Source organism: Zalophus californianus, chromosome 6, assembly GCF_009762305.2.
Source record: "Zalophus californianus isolate mZalCal1 chromosome 6, mZalCal1.pri.v2, whole genome shotgun sequence".
Classification (NCBI taxonomy): domain Eukaryota; kingdom Metazoa; phylum Chordata; class Mammalia; order Carnivora; family Otariidae; genus Zalophus; species Zalophus californianus.
Window position 1 is genome coordinate 2,209,505 of NC_045600.1, and position 25,397 is coordinate 2,234,901.

The window sequence follows — 25,397 nt, forward strand, 5'->3', positions numbered from 1 at the left end:
CACAAGTCTTCCGAGTAGTGTGTCCCCTTCCCTTGGCAGCTCTGGTGCCCAGAAGCCAGGCTATGGAGGCCTCAATCCTAGGTCAACCCTTTCTGTAAGGAGGGGCCGTAGTCAGGAGGCAGTCACCCTGCTGTGCCCATCCAGGCCCATTCCATGAACTCTCCCCTTGCCGTCCTGTCTACTTGGCTTCCTTGCAGGCCTGGGATGGGCCGGTGGGGAGGGACAGGGAGGAGAGCTCTAGGGTGGCAGAGCTCCACCCTGAGCATTTAGGGACATTTGGGCCTGGGGGGTGGAGCCTGGCACGTTGCTCAGCCCCATCCTGCAGGGTGGGGGACGTGTGGATGCCGGGTTGGGGGAGGGGGTTGGAGGGTGGGCGGGAGCCCAAAAAGAAAATGCCTCCCCATCCTGCCCCCCACAATCCAGTTTCTCCTCTGGTCAGAGGGGTCTCTGCCACCCTCCTGCCCCTTCCAGCACTTACAGTCTCCTAAATCTCTGCCCTCAGCTTCCCTTCCTCCTGGCCTCAGGCAGGCCGACTGGGCCTAGCTCTTCAGTTCCTCACTGAAAGCCCTGGGGCCCCTGTGGGGCCCCTGTGGAGCCATGGTGGGTCCCCACCACAGGGGCCCTGGGCAGGATTGGGGGTAGGGGCTACTCAGGGTGGGGGGCTCCTTGGTCTCTGTTTCCCAGGCACTCCACAGCTGTCGCTGTCCCCGACTGATCTCACTGTGGGGGGATGGGCCAGGGTTTGGGGAGTAGAGGTGGACAGGGTGAGCCAGCCCCTGGCAGGGCTGGCCCTCCAGCTCCGCAGTTCTGTGGACAGTCTCTGCTGCCACCTGCTGGCCAGGGCCACCTCAGTCCTCCCACTCCCCCACCCTAGTCTGGGGCACCTCGACGACACGTGCTTTGGGCCAGGAGGCCCTAACCACCCCCAAGGTTACCCCGCAACTGGAAAAAGAAGCCGGATGTGGCTTCTGTGCGCACTGCATCCTGGGCTGGCGGCAGCCTTCCTCACTAAAGCCTGGGCTTTCATGTCCCACACCCTGAGGCCCAGGACCAGGTGCGGTGGACAGCAGTGGAGCAGAAGCTACAGGAGGTGCGTCTTGTCATCTGCCTTACCGGCCAGGCTCCACCTGAGGGGCCCACCCAGGGGAAGGGGCAAGGGCACAGAAGCTGGGGGAGTGAACACCTGGGTGGGATGGACACAGTAGGGGGCAGGGCCCCTGGTGCACAAGGTTGGCAGGGATAGGGTCCCTGAGCACATCCTTTGGGTCTGGGGCTGGCAACTGGCCCCCTCCTCGGCTGACTGGCTTGGGGCACACATCAGGTAGGGCTCACCTTTTCTTAGCTTCAGTACCCTCCTCTGGTCAGTGGGGGCTGGGCCAGGAAAGAGAGTACACTGTAGAGTGTAGAGCCTGGTAATCTGGGAGAAAGGGCTGTGAGAAGCACAGGAAGTACGTCCCTCTTGGAAAGGCCTTTATGCTGTCTGCCCCACCCTGGGCGGGCCCATGCCCACACTCCTTCCAGGCAAAGGCCCTCCTGTTTGCACAGGCTCCATCACCAGCCCTCGGGTTGAGCCGGGGGACACAGGCTCAGGGATGAGCAACTGTTCCCACACCACCCTGCGGTGTGTGCAGGCGGGCACCTGAGGGCCTGTCAGGCAGGCACTTCGCTTCCTGAGAGACAATGTTGCTACTTGTCTGGGCCATTAGAATGGGGCACACTTCCTTAACTACCAGTGGTTACATAAAATAAGGAGCCGAAACCTCCAATCACCCTGTGCAGGCCTCTCCACCTGACACCCAGGAAGGCCCAGGTGGGCAGGGCCTGGCTGAGGACTTCTTCCAGGCCGTGAAACCTGACCTGCCCCAGAGCCCAAAACGCCCCAGGCCTACCCTTCTGGCCTGTGCTGCCACATCCAGCACCTGGGCCCTCTCAAGAAGCTGGGCAAACAGGCGTGCTTGCCGTGGGCCCAGAACTACACCTACTTTTATGGGCCACTTGTTTTTCTACCTGTAATTTTCTCTTTGCTCACTTTTATTCTCATGTATTTTATCTAGCTCTATTGAAATTCACTTTTCCAGCTGGTCAATTCTTTCTGGGACAAGGTGGGGCTTACGGGTGCTTTCCCCTCACTGGGGGTACCTCTGCTTGCCAGTCCATGGACCCTCTCTGACCAGAGTCCCTACAACCTCCCCCTTTCCTCTGGACTCCTGAGACCCTTAAACAGGGTGAGTTTAATTTTTCCTTGAAATCACAGTCAAACATGGGAAGTCTAAGAAACACCCTATCACACCACAATATGGAGGGAACACGCTTTTATTCGTTCCCTGTCTTGGACGGACTCCACCAGTCAGGAGCACTAAGAGCATCTATTCCTGCACCCCGGCCAGGGCCCTGCTAGGACACGCCCCTATAGCAGGGCTTCTCAGCTGCACCCACTCACACCAGGCAGGTGACTCTTGGGTGGTGGGGGCTTCCCTGGGGACTGCATCCCAGCCTCCAACCTCTAGATGCCAGCCCTGTTACCCACCCCACTCTGTGACAATGGAAAATATCTGCACACATGGCCAACTGTCCTCTGAGGGCCAAAATCTCCTCTTGCCTCTTTGAATAGGAATTAATTTTTTTAAAGTAAACTCTGCATCCAATGTGGGGCTCAAACTCAACGACCGCAAGATCAAGAGTCACATGCTCTACCAACTGAGCCAGCCAGGCACACCCCATGCTCCAACTGCCTCTTTGAGAACCACTGCCCTACAGAAATAATTAAGAGGTACAATTACTCAGAATGGGGAAGAGCTGGTCAGGACTGCCAACAATAAAGGGCTGGTTAAAAATCCAGGCCACCTCCCTCTATGAGGCACCATGTAGGCATCCCAACAGTGTGAAGAACTCGGCAAGACGGAGGCATGATTAAAAAACTTGAAGTGTAAAAGCAGGTTATAAAACAGCTTGTACTCTGGATTCCGGAGCATGTATGGAAAAATCCTGAACAGTAGTTAACTGTGGGTGGTGGGGTAACAGGTGATTTCCTTCTTATACTTTGTTTCCCAGATTTTCTACAGCGAACATGTATTACTTATATAAGTTGAAACAAATTCTTTTTTTAAGTGGTGTTTAAAAAGATGCTCTCATGTGTCACAGTTCGTGGGAGACCACTAAGGCAGGACTTCACTGCCACCGCCCCTCATTTGCTCTACACAAACCGATCACCGCCCCTGGGGGTGGAAACAGAGACTCAGAGGCGCAGGAGGACTGGCTCCTGGGGTCACCAGTTTGAGATCACCTGTTCCAAGTCCTGGGCTCTTTTTGCTGCTCTTTGACTTTTCAGAACATTCTAGACCTCCAGTGTGCAGCTCCTGCTGCTCGGAGCATTGGCTGCAGAGGCGGCAGCTGCCTGGAAGGTGCCTCATTCTGCACTTCTATTTGGAGCTGCCTGTGGTGCCCACACCAAAGCCTCCTAAAGCACCCTGGGGGCTGCATCCTGCACTCACGCGGATTCTGAGTTTCCTTTTCCACAGGTGACAAAGGGGAGCAATGTTTGATTGGCAAGAGTCCATCTTTCCATGGAGCAGGGGCAGCGTGTCAGTTTGGAGAACTAGGAATTTTACATATGAGTCGGACAACACAAACCTGGGTTCCCACGTCTGGCTACAGACTTTCTGCGGGGTCCAGGCACAGTCTGCACTCTTCGTCCCTCTCTCCCCAAACCTCTTTGTAGAACTCGTTCTGCTTTACTGATGTCTTTCAGAGAAGCAAAGATGATGTTCTTGGTTTCAGAAGTAGGAATTTCACACCCTTCTCGGAGTTGGGGGCTTGTCAAAATTTAAGGCTCAACTTAAATAACTTTAAGACCCAGGAAAGCTAAAAGTACTCCTAGCTCCTCCCATTTCTGATGAATCTGTGTGGAGACAGCTGCTTGTCTCCTAGCAGCCATTCTCCCCTTCTGCTTCCCTAACAAAACCCTGGTTTGGGGCCTGGCATGCGGTTGTAACCACGGGGATAAACACGCTCCAGGAGCCATCTTGGGCTGTGAGGCCTGGGCCAGCGATGGCCAGCAAATGGAACATCTGCACATGTGCAGGGCACACCCCTGGTGCACAAAGGTGTGCTGGCCAGCACCACTCCTGCTGCGGCGATGGGGACTGGGGCTGGGATGCTGCTCTGCCTCTCACGGACCCAACTGCAAGGCTTGCTGGTCTGGCAGGGCTTCGAAGTGAATCTGTCCAAGAATTCAGTTACTAAATCCAGTAGCTCCAGAAACATAGCTTGGCTTTGCCCCCCACCCCATGCCAATGTGCACTCAGAATGGCAACATGGGAGACCGGAGACACAGGTGAGGCACCAACACCTCCAGGCCTGCTTTCATTTGCCGCTTTTGGTCTGACCTGGAGCTCCCTCCTGCGTGCCTGTTCCCTGCTTTCCACATGTGGCCCAGCCTACTGGAAGCCCGAGGTCTACCTATGCCCCAATCCCCGGGAAGACCTCCACACCTGCCTAGCCCTCCTTTTGGGAAGGACCTCAGTCCTCACATGTCACTGTCCTTGGGCTTTGTCCTCTCGTCCCTCCATCATACACTGCCTCACCACGAATCTTCTCTCTCAGAACACTGACTACGGGGTCAGGCTTTGGGTCTCGCCCCGTCCCACCCCACCCCGCCCCAAGTAGGCTGCTCCCATTACTGGTAAAAGTGGCTTGTGTTAACACATTCCCTGGGGTTATTCCAGAAATATACGACTTAACAACAAAAGACAACGTCCATTAAGTTTCACTAAAATGAAAAGTCTAGTTTTGTCAATACTTTTGACCCATCAACTGCCCAACACATTCAGAAGCACTTCAAATGCATTACATTTTCAAGAAGAAAGGATAAAGGTGGTACACATTTAACCAGACCTGAAACCGCTGACTTTGCGCTTGACAGGATCCATCTGCACTGCTACAGCGAAAATCAGAGCTACAGTGCTTATCTGAGAGAGAAAATGCTCTGAGCAGAGGGAAGGCCAGAGGTCCTGCCTCCTCTTCCTCATTCTTCCCTGAGACCAGAAAGGAGAGCCAAGGTGCTTACTGCTTTCCTCTATTCTAGCCTTAAGAACACAGGAGAACAGGACCTGGCTTTTCCGGCCCAGTTCCAGTGTTCCGGTCCCACTTATTAATGATGTGATACTAGGAAATGCAACCCAACAAAATGTGCCCTGCGCATTTAGTGATGCTGGGACAAAAAGACACCTGGCAGCGCCTTTCTGGGTAGAACCCCTACCCGCTACAGACAGGCTGGGCTGCTGTTTGATGAGCTGCAAGACAAGCCCAACAGGATTCTCCAGAGTTCAGAGAAGGTGGGGAGAGGGCCCAGCGACCCAGAGCACTGGGGCTGAGAGAGTGGGAACTGCAAAGATTAGAGGCAGCAGGTGACGAATGAGCTGGGTGCTGCAGAGCGAGCAGCTGGCCAGAAGACACGAGCAGAGGAGGGACCAGCCTGAGCAGTGCCCCGGGATACACACAGCAGCTCCTGGTGTCACATCGGGAATGGCTCTCAGGGACACCATCTACCAAAGGATTTTGGGTGCCATATTAATGAACATGACGGCATATGCTCCTATTTCCCAGCTTATTTCCATGCAAAATATGTCTGATTTGAGAATGTATTCACACCTACCCACGCCTGCTGGCAGCTCCCTTTTGAGAGCGAGGGAGAGGCAAGTCAGTGCAGAGCTCACTCCGGAAGAAGCTGGCATGCTGGGTGCCCCACACTGGTCGGGATGCTTCCTCTCCAGTCCCTGGGACCTGGCTTCCTAGTGCAGCAGGGTCTATTTTTGTCTGGCAACAGAACTCTACCCAAAGCCTGTCACATCACTTCCTGAGAAAGTACTGGACCGAAGTCCTCTTAAGAGAACAGAGGTGCATTGTCTGAGACATATTTTATTGGGATGGTGACAAGACAGAGCCTGTCCAGCAGGGCGCTGGCCCTGTCACTGCCCCTACACATGCCCTGAGTCTGAAGTAGGATAAGCGTTCCATGCCTGCCTTTGCACACACCACCGCGTCCCCTTCCACTGAGCAGACTGGGGGTGCTTCAGGCTGCCCCTGTAACCTCTACCCCCTCCCCATTCCGACTGGGCTTCTCTAGTGTAGCAATGGCCATACCAGATTTCCAGACCATGTCTGTGCGCCTCTCCCTGTGAGTGCGAGCTTTTAGTGGACTCAGGTTTTACCGCAGTTCTTTTTGGATCTCCAGAGCTCAGCACAGGGCCCTCCAGAGTAGCTGTCCCGCTCTAACCCCCCAAAAATGCATGTCGATGAACAAACCACCATGGAAAAATCTTTACTTCTTTTCCTGAAACACCTGAAAAGGACTGGGGCAGTTTAACTTAGGGAAGCAAAACTCAGGAAGGAAACACAATTTTTATCTTCAAATACTTGAGCCCCTGACTAGTGAAAGCTCCCAGGAGTAGGAGGCCACCAGGGCTGGGAAAGAAACTGCCCGGGCATCAGGAAAACCCAGGACCAGACAGGACTCTCCGCCAGCCCCCCGGGGTGTGTGCGTGTAAGTGTGCACACCCTGGCACTGAAGGGGCCCAGCAGGAGCTGGACAAGTTCCTGATGAGCAACTGCACATTCCCCTCCTGCTTGAAGGATGCGTTCTAGAGTTCTGGCTTAAAATAACACATAGAGGTGGGTTCAGTGGGTGGGAGGTAGAGAGCAGGAAATTGCAAAAGGCATGGGCTGGGGGAAGGGCTGCAGGATGATCAGCTGTCCCTGCTCTCAGTGACGCCCCCCAGGAAGGCACCTATTTTTCAACCCACTTGGTGAGAAGATATCTATCTCACCATGGCCATAAACCACTGCAATGAATATCTAGGGAGCTGGAAAAAGACGTGAGAACCTCTGAATTTGTAACCAATCAGCCTCACCACAGAAACAGCAAGATAAATCAACAAAGCAATCAAACCAAAGCCAACAGGAGCCAAAGTGCCTCCTGCAGCGCCAGTCTCCCCAGCCTTCCTGGAGAGACCTGGGTCAAATCAGCAAGGTGAGCTCTAGTCTCACCCCAAGGTGACCCCCAAGGGGCGGCCTCCCTATCTCATGCAGGAGGCACGCAAGCTCTGCAAGCCTGGACTCCTGCTCAGCAGGCCTCACCTCCGGCTTGGTACCTGTGACCAAGCACCAGGAGCTGAGGGCTACTGTTAATACCGCAAAGACTCTCTGACCTCCAGTTCACACACCACTGCCAAGCCTCATGTGGCTGTTCTCTTAATGCACTGAAACCTAAGCACCACACTGCACGACTCTGTGGTGTGGGATATGGATTAAGGCTCTAAGCCAAGAGCTTTAACCCCCAGTTTCACATCGGACGGCAAATGTCACATGATTCAGGACCTAATCCTGGACGCCCACAGCAGCTGCCCGAGGACCTGCATGGTCTTGCGCCTGACTCGAATGAATGACACAACATGGGCATCAGCTACTGGGACAGCTCAGTGAAGAGAAAAGCACATTCCCAGCCCACTCTGAGCCTTGTCTATAAAACAGAAAGGGCTCAGCTCAGAAGGCTGCTGGAGACCAAAGAGGATGGACCACAAATCAAAAAACACAGCTTCCTATGGTGGCACCTGCCTCATCCTTGGGCTACAGGGGAACCCCAGTAAGAGTTCTGACTGAAGCCACTGAAACTGCCTTGTGCTTTCCAAGTATTTCTTGCCCATACTACTACTACCACTACTACCACTACTACTACTACCAGTACTTACTACTACCAGTACTTACTACTACCAGTACTTACTACTACTACTTCTCCTCCTTCATCATCATCACCACAATCATCATTATTTTATTTTTTTAAATATTTTATTTATTTATTTGATAGAGAGAGACACAGCGAGAGCAGGAACACAAGCAGAGGGAGTGGGAGAGGGAGAAGCAGGCCTCCCGCGGAGCAGGGAGTCCGATGCGGGGCTCGATCCCAGGACCCTGGGATCATGACCTGAGCCGAAGGCAGACGCTTAACGACTGAGCCACCCAGGCGCCCCCAATCATCATTATTTTAAATAAATACTTATTTTGTACTAAGTACCTGGGAAAAAAAAACAAAACACCCTTCCCCTTGGGACTTGCATTCTATAATAAGGGCAGGGAGGGTAGATAAAGAGACAAAAAACATTTGTCCATGCTGCTGACTCTTAGCACGACACGAAGTGGGAGGGCAGAGCTGGGCAAGCAGGCCGGGAGAACTGATGTGGTGTGGTGTTATTTTACTTTATTTTATTATTTCTGAAAAGTGGGCAACATGCCCAACATGGGGCTTGAACTCATAACCCTGAGATCAAGAGTCACATGTTTTACTGATTCTGAGCCAGCCAGGCACCCCTGAGCCAGTGGGACTTAAATGTAATGACAGGGGCACTTGGGCGGCTCAGTCGGCTGAGTGTCTGACTCTTGATTTCAGCTTAGGTCACGACCTCAGGGTCTTTAGATAGATCAAGCCCAGTGCTGGGCTCCGAGCTCAGCACAGAGTCTGCTGGAGATTCTCTCGCTCCTCCCTCCACCCTTGCTCTTTCTCTCTAAAATAAATCTTTAAAAGTGATGGCAACGGTAGGCCTGTTGGAGGAGAGGTGACCAGCAGTCTGAAGGGAGGATGGGGTGGGGTAGGGCGAGGGTGGGGGGCACCATCTGCCTCCCCTGACTATGCTCTTCCCCCAGACTCACACTCTTCCCTGTCCCCTGGGGACATACGCCAAAACGTGCGGCCAGGAACACAACGGTACAGGCTGGTTTCCTAACACCAGGCTCAGAGACCAGAACTCTACACTTCAGAAATTGGGGGAACTGGGCGCCTGGGTGGCTCAGTTGGTTGGGCGACTGCCTTCGGCTCAGGTCATGATCCTGGAGTTCTGGGATCGAGTCCCGCATCGGGCTCCCTGCTCAGCAGGGAGTCTGCTTCTCCCTCTGACCCTCCCCCCTCTCATGTGCTCTCTCTCCGTCTCTCATTCTCGCTATCTCAAATAAATAAATAAATAAATAAATAAAATCTTAAAAAAAAAAAAGAAATTGGGGGAATTTTCTTTAAGTATTTATTTATTATTATTTTTTAAGATTATTTACTTATTTGACAGAGACAGATCACAAGCACGGGGGAGGGCCAGAGGCAGAAGCGGACTCCCCCCTGAGCAGGGAGCCTAATGTGTGGCTCGATCCCAGGACCCTGAGATCATGACCTGAGCCGAAGGCAGATGCCTAACTGACTGAGCCACCAGGCACCCCCGGGGTAATTTTCTTAACAAGCCTCTGCTGGGAGGGCAGGACTTCAGTGTCCTGGCTCAGCTGGGCAGGGAGGAAGGACACAGGGTTAGCTTGAATTCTTGTTTAAAAGGGCCTGTACCTGTGTGAGCTGCGTATTTACTAGCATCTGCCAGGCACTCCGCTCTGCACTTGCCACCTGGTGGACTCTACCAATAACCCAGAGTGAGATATCATTACTACCATGCTTTATAGAGGCAACCTGAGGTATGAACCCAGAGCCTGGAAACCAGGCTGCCTTGATCAAGGGCATACACCTCAACTGCTAAGCCACGTTGCCTAATTCAGGTTTCAACAGGGCTCTGAAGTCTGAGTGAAGTGAATACTAAGAGGTCCTGCCCTGGCAAAAGCCATCCTATGCCAGCCTTCCCGGCCATCTAGACCCTGCTGTAGTAACCAGTGGGCAGACCTCTGGCTTCCTCCTTGAGTGTCACAGCCCCCACCCCCTTTCCATTCTTCACGTGCCCAAACCTCCCCATCTAGTCCCTCCGATGGCTTCTCCTTACCATGCGACCCTTCCCTGGGGGAGGAGCCAGGCCCAGATGCCCTGCTTGAGCTCTGACTTCTGAGGAGTACAATGCTGGTTTGACACTGATCACGCCCAGCTGCCCCCCTGGGGTGTCATCACACCAATGGCGAGCACTCCCTCTGAGGGAACATCACCCCCCGCCTGGGTTCTGGTCTCTCAAAGTGGTAGACTGAAGACCCATTTACAAAGCTGTGAAACTCTGTCCTCCTTGTCGTCTGGGAGGATGCCCAGGTTCTACTCCTGCGGACAGTCACACCTAGACTCACCTGTGCAGTGTTAGGATACCTGCAAGGCCCATCCTTCACTCACCATCGCTCCCTTCGAGAGCAACCATTCCCCCCCAGTGTAAAGTGGGCTGCTGAGCTCTTTAAAGGGTCTTATGGGCAAATCAGCAAAAATAAACCAAACCCCCAAACCCCCCAAATAACAAAAACACCCCAAAGAAAGCCAAGTTTTGAGCAGGCAGACACACCTCCCTGCACCCCTGAGTGCCCCGCTCCGTGGACACTGAGGTCACCATGCGCCACTCACAGAGCAGGAACTGCCAGGAAAGGGTATTCCAGGGACGGTTTCTACAGTGACAGTCATGTGTTCATAGAGCACACACAGCGAGATCTTTCTTTTAAATATCATCCTTCTCTAGGCTTTTGGAGAAACACACACTGTGAAAACGCTCATGGTTGTGCTTCTCAGAGGCAGTCATGTCCCGTCCCAGCTTTCTGCCTGGGTCTTCACTCTCAGACGTGAAAGGAGAGCCCAAGAGCCAGGCACGTCTTTAAGAAATGCTGTCTCGAGTCCTCCGATTTGCCTGATCTGGACGCGAGTCAACATAACTGGAATACTAGCTCTACTTTCAGGAGTAGACAACACTCCTGTTGTCAGGTAAATAAGAACAGTAGCACCGCCCCCACCACATACCTTACCTCACCTCTGAGGGACTCCAGAGGAGCGGATGAGGGAAAAATGTGGCCTTGTCATTGCGTCTGAAGTGATTTTCAAGGACTCTAGAACATTCCTTTCCAAAATTCACTGTATGCAGAATAAAAACACCATATTATAAAAACATACTATTTTAAGGAAGGGCATGGGCCCCTCGGTAATTGATGTGATTTCCTGTTTTAACTGCAGTAAAGTAACACTATCCATGTTGCCACTGAAATCATACAGATGTCAATCAGTGTTAGAGGCTTTGAAATGAGACCAACCCAGACAACCTCTGTGAATCAGTACCCAACTCTCACTGGGTCAGTAGTGCATTAACGTGCCCACACACTTCTGACAAACCAACAACTGACAACAACATGTGCACAGAGTGGTCATCTCATCAGAGCACGTGGGGAATGAACTTCTCTCAAAGGAGCCTGACTTCCAGTATTCAGTGTGTCCTTGAGAACAAAACTATGGCCAGCTATTAGAATGTGTCTGAGGCTTGAAGGTCAGAGGAGCCCCGCTTCCCTTCTGCAAACTTCCACAGGGCAGCTGCTCGGAGGAACCTGTGCACACAGAGCTGTGAGAGAAGCGCATGTGCAAAGGAACTGGGTCTAGAGAAGGAACTAAAATGCCTCAGGTGAAAAAAGGAGGGGGACGGGACCTGTTTTGTTTAATAAGGGAGGTTTGAAAACCCCGGTCAGGTCTACCACCACCTCTGAGGGCGGGGCCCCTCCCACCTCTCTACGCTTCCCAGGCCGCACCCCTTTTCTGGGAACTTCTGTCCCATATCCGCATAGGATCCACCCACCAGCCGAGGGGCTGAGGACTCCCGGGGTTCCTCCTGGGTCTCCACATGGCGTCTGAAGGCACTCCCAACTCAGTGCCTTCAAAACCGCTCTGATGCTCGCCCTCCCTGCCAAAGCAAGCTGCCCCATTCCAATGGACAGCAAACCCGTCTTTTCTGCCGCTCAGGCCAAAACTTGTACAGCCTTGGGCTTTTGCTCGCTCATCCACAGCCAACACAAGAGCAGATGCAGTTGACTCTTATTTCAGGACATATCCAGAACTGACCACGTTCTCACTGGGCCAGCAGCACCTTCTGCCTGATCACTGCTGATAGCCTCTAAACAGCTTTCCTGGCTTCTTCTCCTTGCTCCCTGAGAGGACAAGCCACCGTCCCCATCCCCCGATTTAACATGGCACTGACCAAACCTCGGGTCCCTACGAATGCCTGACCCCGCTCTGCATTTTTTTTTCTTGGCACTGACCATTTTGTTCCTACGACTTTACTTTTTGCTGACTGCCATCCTATTAGAACATAAGCTTCACGAGATGCTATAGGGTTCTTTATTTTGTTCACTGATGTGTCCCCAATACCTAAAACAGTGTTCTGCCCGTGGTAGTGAATATTTGACTGACTATCCAGACTTTCATACTTTGACCACCAACAAAAAACCCAGAATCCAAAATAGCACACCAATCAATGTGGCAATTTCCCCATGAGACTGAAGTGTCACCCTAAGTGATGAATTTATTACTCCCTCTATATAACCATGTAGGTGGTGGAAAAAAGCTGTAGGATTGATTCATGTTCTGAATCACAAAAACAACAAGAGAGGAAAATTACATACTTCATGGAGAACAAACCCAGAACCGTAAGGACCTGGTACCTCTGCACACGGGCTCGCGGAGGCTCCTGATTCCCTTCCTCCGCGGGTCGCCAGGAGGGCCGACTTCTCCCTTTTTTACCTTTGGAGAAAAAAGATGCTAGTAATCACAAAATGCTGGGCTCCACGCTAAGGACAAAGTGGCCCCAGGCCTTCATACACTTACCATTTGCTTTTGTTCAGCTTGGTGGTGGAGGCAAAACATGCTTTTAGTCACTGCCTTAATCTAAGTCTTAAATACAGTAGTAGGAGACAATGCAAGATTTTACTGAGAAAAAGTGAATTTTTAATTATCTTGTGAATCTACTTAGAAAAACACAAGCAATGTTCACAACTATAAATTTAAACCTTTTGCACTAAAAAAACACAAAACAACAAACACAAAACCACAGGCATGAACTGTAAACCTGTATTAATTATCAACTAGTCTTAACGTTAATTCTTAGTAGTAATTCAATATTTTCCTCCTTGGCAATTTTAATGTTTTAGCACCAAATGATCTCCCACAGAGGTACTCGTAACAACTCTGGCTGCCAGTGTAAGGAGATGCTTCCGTATGCACTACTTCACACGCACAGTCCACGCTCACACCACACAGACAGGAGGCCCGTGGCGATGATGTCACACGCTGACTTTCAGGGCAATGGAAATAAGACAGAGGGCACGCGTGTCACACATCTTTAATGTAGTGCATTCGTAGAAAAAAGGCCAGCTTCCGCTCCCAGGCGTGCTCTCGTCCTTATATTTTAATATCATGATTTAGAAGATGCAGACGTTATTACCTAAATATTATTCTATACATTTCCATCAGTGTTCAGGAAAACACTTTAAATTGCTACTTAATTTACACCGTAATTACTGGGTTACAGCTTTAGCTCATTGGCAATTTTGGAAGCAATATTTTTGAAAGCTATGGATGTCCCTGATATCCGCTTAAACCGGACCCCGTTCAGAGACAGTCTTGGCAGCTTGCACACCTCCATCTCCCACTGCACGAGGTTCTCTGCGTGCCCGTCACCGTGGACACAGAAGAGTAAGAAGCGCTCTCTCTGCTCATAGTCGCAGTTATTGGCATCCAGCACTTTGCGGATTTCCCGCATCATGTCATTGGGATCCATGGAACTAGTGGTTTTCATGCTCCAGGTAAAGCGGAGGGAGCGAGGTTTTGCTTCTTTGTTTTCATCCTTTTGCTCGGCAGATACGTTGCGACTGAAATGCACAGTGGCAGGTTTATTTTTAATTGCACAGAAAAACCAACCTTTTCTAGTTCAGCTAGTTCATAATCAACATCTTCGCTGTAACAGAATAACTGACCTCCACACTTCTCTTGCACAGGCTCCCATGTGGTGACCTGTTCCTTTACTGAGAAGCATTCTTCTATATTACTCACCCCCTCCCCTCAAACCATAACCCACACAGGCAAAGGTTGAAAAATCTTGGCTGAAAAATCTTCACCAGCCATCTATACTTAATAACATTAAGAAAATAATTTGTTAAGCAAAATCCTTGAAGATCAGGTGAAAGAGAGAGCTGAGCACCTCTCCAAGAAGAGCCCAGCGTTCCCCTCTAGGCTGACTGCAGGTGGCAAGGAGCCGGGGGAGACCCCCAAAAGCCCAGCTTAGGGAGGCGGGGTCAGCAGGCCAGCTTCTGGCTCTGACCAGCACGCTACCCCTGTACCACCACTTCTCCTGTCCGGTCAGTTCCTCCTAACCTTCACCACAGTGGTTACTCAGGATAACCAGTGTCTCCACATAGTTCAAAATCACCATCCCTGCAGGTGGCCCTTGAGTAAACAGCTGGGTGGGGGCGTGGACCCTTCTCTCCATTCCCTCCACCCACCTCGATATTTTTCCTGCCATTTTGTTAAACTGTTAATTCCACAGTTAAAAAAAACTCAAAGGTGACATTATCTTACTACTGAAGCAGAAAAATGAAATGTTAAGGCTTATTTGTTGTTGAACACTCCAACAACCAGTTTGAACGCAAGCTGTATCGATCCACAGAGTGGAAGGGGTGGTCCCAATGTCTACGAGGTGATGTCACAGTGGGGTCCTGGGCACAGTTCTCTTGGGAAGTCCACAACAAGGAATCTACCATATCTTGCTGTTCACGGCATTTAATCATCATTGCCACAAACCGTTATTTACACTCTCATGTATACATTAGATGCTTCAATGAGGACGGTGATTGACTGACACTCTTGTGTATTAAAAACACCCAGTATATGCATGTTAAAAACACTTCATCCTATGGCAAATTTATCAGACCTGAGGGTGGGCCATAGGTTTACTATGCAGATAGCTGACAACCTGCTGGTAGAATATTCAATTTAGTTCACATCCCCTCAAATTGATCAGAAGCTTCCTATGTATAAAATGCTGTATTAGTCACTAAATAGGTTACAGAAATGAGCAAAAGGTCTCAAGCTAAGTTGGGGTTGGGGGAAGGAAGACTGCAACTCAAGGCAACAGCAGTAGAACAGGAAAGGTATAAAGGGTCCACAAGAGGGTGGCAGGAAATGACAGGTGGGGCCCTCTAACGGAAGGAGTGCAGGGAAATGAGGAAATGGCTTCCAGGAGGGGGTGGCATCTGAGAAGAGCTACCAAGAACCATGGGATTCCAATACAAAGGGGGTGGGGGAAGAGTTCGTGTGCTGAGCAGAGGGAATATCATAAGCAAAGGCAAGGACGCAGAGAAAGCACAGAATGTGTTGAAGGTATAATCAAGTGTACAGATGGACTGGAACTGGGGGCACAGCATCACCCCCACAACAGCTGCTATGTACTTGCGGTAGGCAAACTCAGGACAGCTGGAGCCTGCTCAAGGCCGGCATGGGCAGGCCTGGGGTGGGAGTGACACCTCAACTGGGGCAGGGGTGGGGTCAGGGGAGGCCGGGGCTGTTGAGGCTACCCAGGGCAGGTCAGGCAATGGGGCCACTGTAAGTTTTCATTCAGAAAAGTCACATGATCAGAGCTGTGCTTTAGAAAGACCACCAGGAGAGCAAATGGGTTAACGGGGACCTGCGACAGCATGCTGGTAACTAGTACTGAAAGGAAGTAAGTGGACAAGAACTTCAGCTCTGGAGGCCTATCTGGTCAACTCCCCCAACACCCAAGTCTGTGTAATGAAATACAAAATGACCTACAAAACGTAAAAGCAAATCGCTCGACTACATAATCACTCTTAAAGACACATCTAATTTAAAATATGAAAATTCTACTCAATATTCTGCTTCATTCTTTTGAGACCAGAATCATGCAGGAGTTACGGACACGTCAACAGTGCTCCTACCGACTCCCAGATCTCATTTCAGGCTATCAGCGCCCAGGCAGGAGGGTCCCGTATTTTAACACCCAAACACCAGTGGAAAGCCCAAGTCAGGCGGGGAGACAGAAGGCTTCCACGTGCTGGTGGCCATGGCGCTCTGGCGCCCTCAAGTGGCCACTGGGAGGGGGGAGCAGCCACACACTCCTGCTTCACCAACCACAGAATGTGGACCTCACCAAGCAATCCTACATTGAGAGCAAGGATAGGAGGCAGGATATTCAGAAAAGAGCATCGTTTCTGCCACACACACAAGGTAAATACCTATAAAATATTTTAAGTAAAAATCATTTCCCTCACCTTGAGCCCTCATATCTCCCGTTCCTCTCATATTCAGTTGGAAGCCTCAACGAACAGAATGCAGAAGCAGAGAAGCGGGAAAGAGAAAAGAAATCTTACAGACCAGTATACAACCACCCATAAACAAACACAGATGTCATAAAATGAGCAAACCCAAAGGACTTCGGGTCACCAGCTGTGCTTGTTAAACTCATCCTGTCATGGGGGTGACTCAGCCCACAGCCATCCTTCTCCATGTGTGCTGGCAGGCGGGCTGGGAGGCTGGCCCTGCACCCGCTTCACATACACAACAGGTATTCCTGCCCGGCTCTGGAATTGGAGATATTCTGATTTTTTAATCCCTCCCCCAGAGTGTAATGGGTTTTAACTAAAAGGAAAATTAATTCTAGCAGTTAAATCCTACCTCCAACTACAAAATTTCCTGTGCAAGGGAAAATTTGACAACTGGGAAGATTAAAAAACAATCATGGAGGGGAATTTCCTATAAGAGGAAAGCGCTCCTCCCACAGTTTTAACAGAGCTCACGTTCACACAGCCTTTCAGTGACCCACTGACCTCATCAACACATAGACCCCCATAGCCTGGCCTTCTGGACACAGGTGGCCCAAATGGCAGATTTTTTGCCTCATTCTGTGTGCATTCCAAGACCGTGAGCAGTGTTTTTGTTCTCCTGACTCACCATCATCAAAAAGTACTCATCTGGTAGGAATATATAATATTTACCACAGTGCTTTCAGTAAAAGTAATGAGACCTACTTCCTTCAGTGGTTGGTGGAAAGCAGCTTTTAGAATACTACTTACTCTTCAACTCTCTGAAAATATTAAAACATTTCCACTATCAGGTGCCCACATCTTTATTTCTGAAAACCTCAAACCAAATGAGGTTGTAGGTTTGAATTTTGTGCTTGTTTCCCATGTAAAAATATTACCTAATTTCCCGGTCATTTTAAAGCCTTTTGCTAAAAGATGGCAACAGTCACCACTTACCTTCTGCGGGCTTGAGGCCAATCAGTAACTGTACATTAATATTACTGAACATCTCATTCTTCAAACAGAAGCATGCTAAGTGTTATTAGTATGAAGACAGAATTATTTGGATGCTAAATAATTCTACCAAAGAAAGAAAATGCACAGAGCATGCACAGGCCTATTGTTAATGGGTGTCACAGTCCCTTTACAAATGCCTGACAGAGTTAATCTATTTCTTTTCAAGGTTTCCTTACAAAGAAGTAAGTATTTAGTTCTCAGCAGAAAGTTTAGTTTTTAAGAAAACAAAACAAAACAAAAACAAGGCTAGAAAGCCAAACCTGATGTTAATTGCAGGAGCCATTTTGGGGTAAGAATCAAAAAAAAATAATGTGTATATATAAGTCCTACCTTTTGATAAACCTGAATGACATGTTTCTAAAAGAAATTAAGCCAAAAAAAAAAAATTAACAAAAATGACTTGCACAAATTAAATAGAAAATCTAGTCAATTATAGAGAGAAAGAAAAACGACAAATAAAACAGGGCTCCTCTTTCTGTCCAATGAACAATGAAACACGACATTTGTTGAAAAAATAAAATCACAGATAATTGAGTATGTGATCTTTTAATTTTCTAGAAATATAAAAAAATCTTACTTGTAAGATAAATTCAGCAGTAAATATTGACATTAGCTGTAATTAAATTTATTTAAAGGTTTCTTAGATGGATATACTTTAAGATGATAAAATCCAACATCCTGTGTTAGAGAAGTGATGGAACTCATCTGCAGTACACTAGAGTAAGAGGGTAACACCTCTTCATCCTCTTCAGAATGTCTTATGAACAAAAACCTCACCTTCTTATATAACATTAAAAATTTCATTTTAAAATGTTCAAACATTAAGAGAACCCTTACTTATCTCAGAAAAATGATTTAAACATTCACAGAATGTCTATTACAGTATAGGACATAAATCACTTTTTAAGAAAAAACTAAGTAATTGGGGTTTAAAATGAAGCAGACTTTTCAGAGTTTTAGATGGCAAAATGAATGGAAATTAAATGATAACAATGGGGTTTCAATTTATGTTTTATGGAATACACTGGAAGAGCTGTATTTAGAAGGGACTCTGCTCGTTAAAAATTAAGGAGATGCTCAGGTTGTTCTGAACAGAATCTGACAAAAGAAATTCCAAACTATGAGTCGGGCTTGTATGATCATGTGGTCAGCATTCCTGGGCAAGTGCAGGCTGGGCTTGCCAAACTATTTCTGAAACTTCCCAGTTCTGTAACTGAACACAGAATTCAGTCTGAGTGAAAGAAGTAATGAATGCCTTGGACTTGTTCTTCTAACATGGATAATTTGGCATTGCTTCAGATACAAGCAATTAATAAATATCTAACTACTGTGGATAACAGCCAACCACTTCATAATCAGATCAGAAGTGGTACACAGCAGGGTTACACGCAGTAGACAAGATCATGCACGTAACGATATTTTGTAAATAATTAAGCACTACGTAAACATAAGGTAGGATTATGCAAAAGATTATTTTAGTTGAAAACTGATTAAAAGATCTTTAAAATGTATTTTCATTTCAAATTTTCTGCCTGAGAAAAGTCAGGGTTATTGGTCAAGTACCATAGGACTGCTTTTCTTCACTTTTCCTGCCACAAATCCCTGAGGTATAGAGGGGAGCAGCGGCAGGACTGAGGCTGCGCCCGGGGCTCCATGTACCAATCTGAGGCACACAGTGGCATATACGTCGTATCTACAGGGTATGAGCAACTCTGAGCACCCTACGCAGGCCTCCTTCTGACTACACACGGCCTCAGAGCACACCGCTCTCTGAAGCCACACGTATCCAGGGCAGAGTCAGGGCCAAGAGCAGAGTGCAGGCCTCCTGGTGGTGCCAGCTCCCTTCCCACCAAACCTTAGCAGGTCTCCGATGCAGCACCTACATAAGAACACCTGAGCCTCTTTCAGGTACCAGGGCTCTGATCCACACAATTATTGTTAGGGCGGGATAAGCAGCCTATGCTAATCTAACACTTAGTTATATCAGTGGACTTCTAAAGTGTAGCAACCAGGGGAAGCTACAGACCTCAGTTTGCAAACTTCAACAAAGAGAAGACTATATTTCTGCAAATCTTTAGGAGAGGAAATTGCCTGGAAATGTAAAATAAATTGAACCCCAAGATTTTTTTAAAAATTAAACCAAGAAAACTCAGTCTCCAATTTTAATTCAAAGACATGAAATAAACTACATTAGAAAATGAGGGACAAGGACGCGCACTGTCCCTGATAGCCCTGTAGGGCAGCACATGAAGCGGCCTCAGGGCCTCTGAGGCCCAGACCTGGCTCAGCAACTTTTGGCTGTAGAATCTTGAACATGTGCCTTAAACTCTCTAAACCTCATCTCCCAAGTTGTCCTGCAACATTGGGATAATACCTACTACACAGGCAGACTGTGGAGATTAAATGAATGTGTGAGAATGTGTGTGTACACATGTGCATCTTTATAAACGTAAAACAAATATATCTCTATAAATCTATAGACATCTATTCATCTTAGCACATGGTAAGCGATCAATAAATGGTAGGTGATGTTATCTGTAACAATAATAGCATTAAGATGACCAGAAAAAGAACACAAAGGCAACAAATAAATTCAAGGATATTCCTGATATGTAAGGTTTTATTTAAAGAGCCCATTATAGACCAAAGTATAAAGACAAACAGCTGCCTGTCCTGCAACTAGAGCTCAGAAAGACCTGACTGGTGTGCATCCCTGCTGTGCTCAGGGCTCTCCCTGGGCTTAACACCAGTCAGTATTAAGCTAGGCCAGGGAGCTAACAGCCTGCTGGATCATACCTGGCTCTGTCCCCTACCACCCGAGTTTCAGAGGCAGATTCTACTTCAGTTTAGTCCATAAGGAAGGAACCAGGGGGCAGGGAGGCCTGGGACAGGCCATAGGATGACCCTGAAAGGAAGGAAGGAATTATTCTGGGGGTCACCAGACTCTTCTTGGATTAAGCTCCCTGCTTCTCTTACTGGTCCCTAGTGGGTGCCCCAAACCTGGCAAAGTCCTTTAGACCATTCTACTCTTCTGCCCAGTTTAGAACAGGGGGTTTCAGCAAAGGGGTGGCGTAAGAGGCTGGACTGTAACTTCTGGCCCCCCTCTGACGTCCTGTTAATAACGGATAGCAGAAGTCCTCCCTAACTGGTAGTTAGTGTCCTGACAACAAGCAGATTACCTGGAGAAAGACAGTTGAATGTGACTTGGCTAAATTCAAGTGATTCATCTAAAAGAACATAAAATTATTGGACGAATTAAGGAGACTGAAAAGTAGTATCTGGCTTACAGGTTAAATACCAAAGATAGCAGGAAACAGCAGCCAGCTAGTGAGCCACAGGGAGTATGGAGAAACAAAGGGGTGGGGGGTGCCAGCCATTTCAGACTCTGCTGTTCTGAGTAAAATACAGATGACGAACAAGAGTGCCTGCAACACGCAAAGCTGCAGGATGCCCTGGACATACTAATCCACAGTGAGCCTCAATTTATTTATTTATTTGTATTAAATATTTTACTTATTTATTTGAGAGAGAGTGGGAGAGAGAGAGAGAGAGAGCACAAGCTGGGGGAGGGGCACAAGAATGGGGGGAGCAGACTCCCTGCTGAGCAGGGAGCCCAATGTGAGGCTCGATCCCAGGACCTTGGGGTCATGACCTGAGCTGAAGGCAGACACTTAATCGACTGAGCCACCCAGGCACCCCGTGAGGCTCAATTTCTTCAAGAAGAAACTCTTCTGGGAGTCCTGAGAGTACAGGGGTGCTCAGGTCTCCTGAGTGTGATCCTAGATAATGGTGACTCTGCCTGTGTGCTTATGGTGCATAGGGGCACTTTTTCTTCTTCCTCTTATAGCAATCAAAGATTCTAAGCCTTTGCAGCCTCCAGATTAGGTTACGGAAACAAAGTTCAAAGTACCTCAAGGGAAAAAGGATTTTATACCATAACCAGATACAAGCTTCTTGCTGAAAGAAATCAGGACTTTTATATGCCAAACTACACAGTTTGAGCAAGACACCTTGTTCTTACTATAACTTATTGAGACCAACAGAGAGAACAGTTTTAAGATTTAGACCCTAAGAAACTTAATGGTCTTCAATGACAATGACAGGAGATGAGAGAAGAAATGTCTCTCTCCTCCGTGTCCAGGGTTGGTCACATCACACGCTGTCTTCTACAGGGACTGCTTCTGGAGTGTCAGCCTACACTGGAGGTGGGGTTTTGCTAAAGTGCAGTAAACATGCCACGTGGACAGAAGTGTGATCAAAAGGAACAGCAATTAAAGAAAACAACAGCCTCCCAAGTGCTAGAGGATTTTTGGTGCTGTGAAGATTCTGAACTCTGTAATTCCTATTCTAAAAGGTTTTAAAATATAAAGTTCTATATATAAACCAGAAAAACACGAGCTAAAGACAAAGCGAAGGGCGCCTGGGTGGCTCAGTTAGCTGAGCGTCTGCCTTCAGTTCAGGTCATGATCCCAGGGTCCTGGGATCGAGTTCCGCATCAGGCTCCCTGCTCAGTGGGGAGTCTACTTCTCCCTCTATTCTTCCCTGTTGCTTGTGATCTCTCTCACCACAAAAAAAAAAAAAGAGTTAAAGACAAAGTGAAAAGTATCTGGGCAGTTGCTTCACAAAACAGAGAAGATTTTTCTCTTTTTGCTCTTGTATTTGCTCCAAACAAAAGGCACCACCCAACACTTACCTCCTTGTGAGTTTTGAAGTTAATTTACTAAAAAGATTAGTGGAGCCTCGGCTTCGAGTCTGTGACAACGGTGTGGCTTCGTGGGACAGGCTGGGTGAGGCGGGCGGGCCGTTATACGTGGCGGTCCGCCGTTCTCGGGGCTGGCCGTGGAAAGTGCTGCGACTGGCTGTGCCCCGTGGGAAGCGGAGTCGGTCTGGGGTGGCTGCACTGCTGACACTGTGCGTTGACGCAACTGGAGTCCTCGGATCGGGAACAGTGCTAGAAGAGCAGAACAGAACAGCCTCGCATCTTTGTTCACAAAAGCCCAGCTTTGTGGCAAACATGCCACACAAAAATCTACAATCTCAATGTACCTCTTATATACAGTAGAGAAAATCAGTTATAATAAATCTCTAGACCCAAGGGGGTATTTTATAGGGCACAGGACCAAAAGGCAAGCTAAATAGGAGGGTATCAAATAAACAGTATATAATGAAACACAGCCTCATGGAGTTTAAGGGAATAGGACATATACATATTTTCAAGGACAAGATTAATGCAGGGAAATTCTGGGACAAAGGAATGGCTAACTCAAGCTTTTTCCCTTTGCTTCCTTCTCAAAGTTGCTTACATGCAGAGAACCTTGGCAATATAAAAGAAATATGGGCTATGCGGGTGAAACTGAAGAATAGGCAACTAAAAAGTTTTAGAAGCACACAAACACAAAAGGCACATTTGCTTTCAGATTCCACATGCTAAGAGCACCATGGAGAGGAAGGGTACTTCTTACACCCTTTGGAGTGCGCAAAGGCATGAAGACACACAGACGACCAAGGACACCATGACACAGGATGCGCTGAACTAAAACCACACACAGGAAGGGTATTTTGTGCACAAGAGTAACGACCCGTGGACTATAAAATCCACAGCACAGCATGGAGCAGCGGCGGGCACACAAGAGTCTCACGAGGAATGTGCAGTTGTCTTACACAGCCTTGCTGTTATCTCCTTCACTGTCTACTGGAGGTACCATCATCGTGGGGTGCCCAGAGGCTGACATGGACATCGACTTCTGATGTCTCAGCCGACAGGTGGAAGATGTGGCACAAACTGAGGCAGGGCTAGCTGCATAAGCGAACAGTTCTGTCAGGCTGGGAGGGGGTTTGGGTTCAGGCAGAGGCAGAAACAACAATATGATGGCGCAGTGACAAAAAGAGCGACCTGCTATTTAAAGCACACACCTTCCTCCCCAAACCATCTCATTTTTGCCTTAGAACAAAAATCTCTTAACCTTCTTTTAGGGATTCTGCAGCAGTTACTAACCTGTAGCTATTTTTTTTCCAAACAGTAAAAGATTTATTAGCTTTAAAGAAGAAAAATGACATCTTACTTGTTTGAATATTTATGTGAGGGGGCAATGTCTTCTAAGCTGTGTACAAAATAAAGCCTTTCCCGAAAGAGATGTCTCCGTTCAAATTGAAGTGGTCGAGTGAATCTACAACATGAGCACACCGTGCTTTCGACCTGTTCCCCAAGCACACAGACATATTTTAAATGGACTAGTAAAACGACAGGTATAGTAACTAGGTGCTATTTATCCAAGTGTCCTATGCTGTTTAAAGATAGATGAGAATCTTCCTATGCAAAGGACATTCACTTCTTTATAAACAAGTCAAAATTCCTAAGGGGTCAACAGAACCCCCTTTTTCAAGGCAGGAAAACTAGTCAGAGTAACTTAACTGCTCGTAGACAAAGAAAAAGAGCGACAGACGTGGCTGGACGCCTGCAGCTGCACCTGGCAGAGAGAGTGACAGGAGCCTCACCACGGCCACGCTGTTCCTTGATTCCAGCTCAGTTACCCTGCCCTCGGAGTTCCAAAGAGGCAGTTTCTTTCCTTTGAGGCAAGCCAGGGATTCACAACTGTGATCATGCACGCCAGTCTGCACACCCTCCCCACCTCTACCCCAGGGTCTCCCCACAGAGGGTCTTCCCTCTCTCCCACACTGGCCTATACCTTAGCACCTGTGTTCACTGGCCTCCTGGCCTTCACTGGTCACTCATCTGCTTATAACCTTTCAAAAGTACACTGTGTCTTCAGGACTGAGTTCAGATCCCTCACCCTGGCATCCCAGTCCTTCCCTCAGGCACCCACAGCCCAGGCCTGGCTGCATCTCCAGGTTCTACCTTCTACTGTTACCTTTTGGAACCTGACTTTTGGGAGCTTCTATGATGTGCAAAACCTTGGTCATACATCAGGTCAAATAACTTTCACAGGAACTATTCTCTGTGCCTGGAGAGCAGGTATCTTCTATTTTCATCAAAATTTAACCCAGAGGTCACCCTCTTCATGAAGTTTTCCCTGATGTCCTTTCCCATCAGCAGCTTATCATCCCCTTTTGTACTACGTTCACCTGCTACTACACACCATACTGTATCACAGTGACCCTTCCCTGCTTGAGTGTCCTAAAGCATGGCACCCAATAAATGCTCTCCTAACTGAAAAGGTAAGTTAATGAAATGAGTCACCGGAGCTCTGACAGTCTTGATTGGTGGGGTGGGGCAGATGTGTCTGTAATAAATTGCTCAAGATCTGTTTGTCCCTGCATTTTTGTTTTGAGAATTTTGTCCTCTGACTTGGGAGAATGGCTCTAATGTAGTCACAGAAGAACTGGAAACAAATGCCTTATGAAGATAAAAATAGATTCAGTTTTGTGTTTTTGCGACTCGGCACCCACTCTTTTACCTGGGGCAATGACACTTGAGTTCTGTTATGAGGGAAACAAGTTCCTAGGCTCTGGATGTCACTGACTCCACCCCAGACTTTCCCAGCCACTCCGGCCAGTGACAAGATGGGCACATGGCTAGAACCACACCAGCATGGACCCAGAGACAGCCCCAGGGCTTCTGTCTGAGAAGCTGAGTGTGGGAAGATGCCAAGTCTAATGCTGCTGAGCCCAACTAGGGAACGACTACAGAGGAAGCGAAATTAGGAGATAGACCCTGATTTTCCCTGCACTTTTTTGGTTATAGGAACTCAAAGATACACTTTTTAAAAAAAGATTTACTTATCTGAGAGACAGCGCGCAAGCGCATGAGCTGCGGGGGGGGTGCAGAGGGAGAAGGAGTGAGAGAATCCCAAGCAGACTCCCCACTGAGCGCAGAGCCTGATGGGGGGCTTAATCTCACAACCCTGAGATCACAACCTGATCCAAAATCAAGAGTCAACTGGCGTTCAACTGACTGAGCCACTCAGGCGCCCCAAAGATGCCCTTTTTAATTTAAGTTTGTTTGGACTGGGTTCCTTGTCACCTGTAACACATAGTCCTAACTGATTCAACTCTTTTTAAAGACTAGTCAAGTGTAGTAGTGAGAAGCGGGGGTGGGAGGGGGAGAAACAGAAACAGATTCAACTATCTGAGAAAGGCTTGCTTGTTTCTCATACAAACAGATGTGTGTGTGTGTGTGTGTGTGTGTGTGTGTGTGTGTGTGTGTGTGTGTGTGTGTGTGTGTGTGTGTGTGTGTGTGTGTGTGTGTGTGTGTGTGTGTGTGTGTATAGTTATAGATAAATAACGACTGTCTTTTGTGCTCTATTATCTGTTTAGGACAGGTCAAGGGTCAACCCACTTGATGCCTCTGC

At 48.4% G+C, this 25,397-nt stretch overlaps 1 protein-coding gene across 10 annotated transcripts in view; it reads right to left on the reverse strand.

Annotated features, from left to right (window-relative positions):
* Positions 1 to 12,686: 12,686 nt before the first annotated feature.
* Positions 12,687 to 25,397, reverse strand: part of MARK3 (microtubule affinity regulating kinase 3) — a 113,136-nt gene continuing 100,425 nt past the window's right edge. For 6 of the 10 annotated variants that reach the window (XM_027570023.2, XM_027570022.2, XM_027570019.2 and 3 more), the window contains 4 exons: positions 21,782 to 22,039; positions 17,419 to 17,445; positions 16,042 to 16,086; positions 12,687 to 13,626 (listed from right to left, as the gene is read on the reverse strand). In XM_027570023.2, coding sequence (XP_027425824.1) covers positions 13,281 to 13,626; positions 16,042 to 16,086; positions 17,419 to 17,445; positions 21,782 to 22,039 — 676 coding nt within the window. In that variant the 3' untranslated portion in view covers positions 12,687 to 13,280. The remainder of the gene's footprint in view (positions 13,627 to 16,041; positions 16,087 to 17,418; positions 17,446 to 21,781; positions 22,040 to 25,397) is intronic. The other 4 variants (XM_027570025.2, XM_027570024.2, XM_027570020.2 and 1 more) reach the window with 3 other exon arrangements.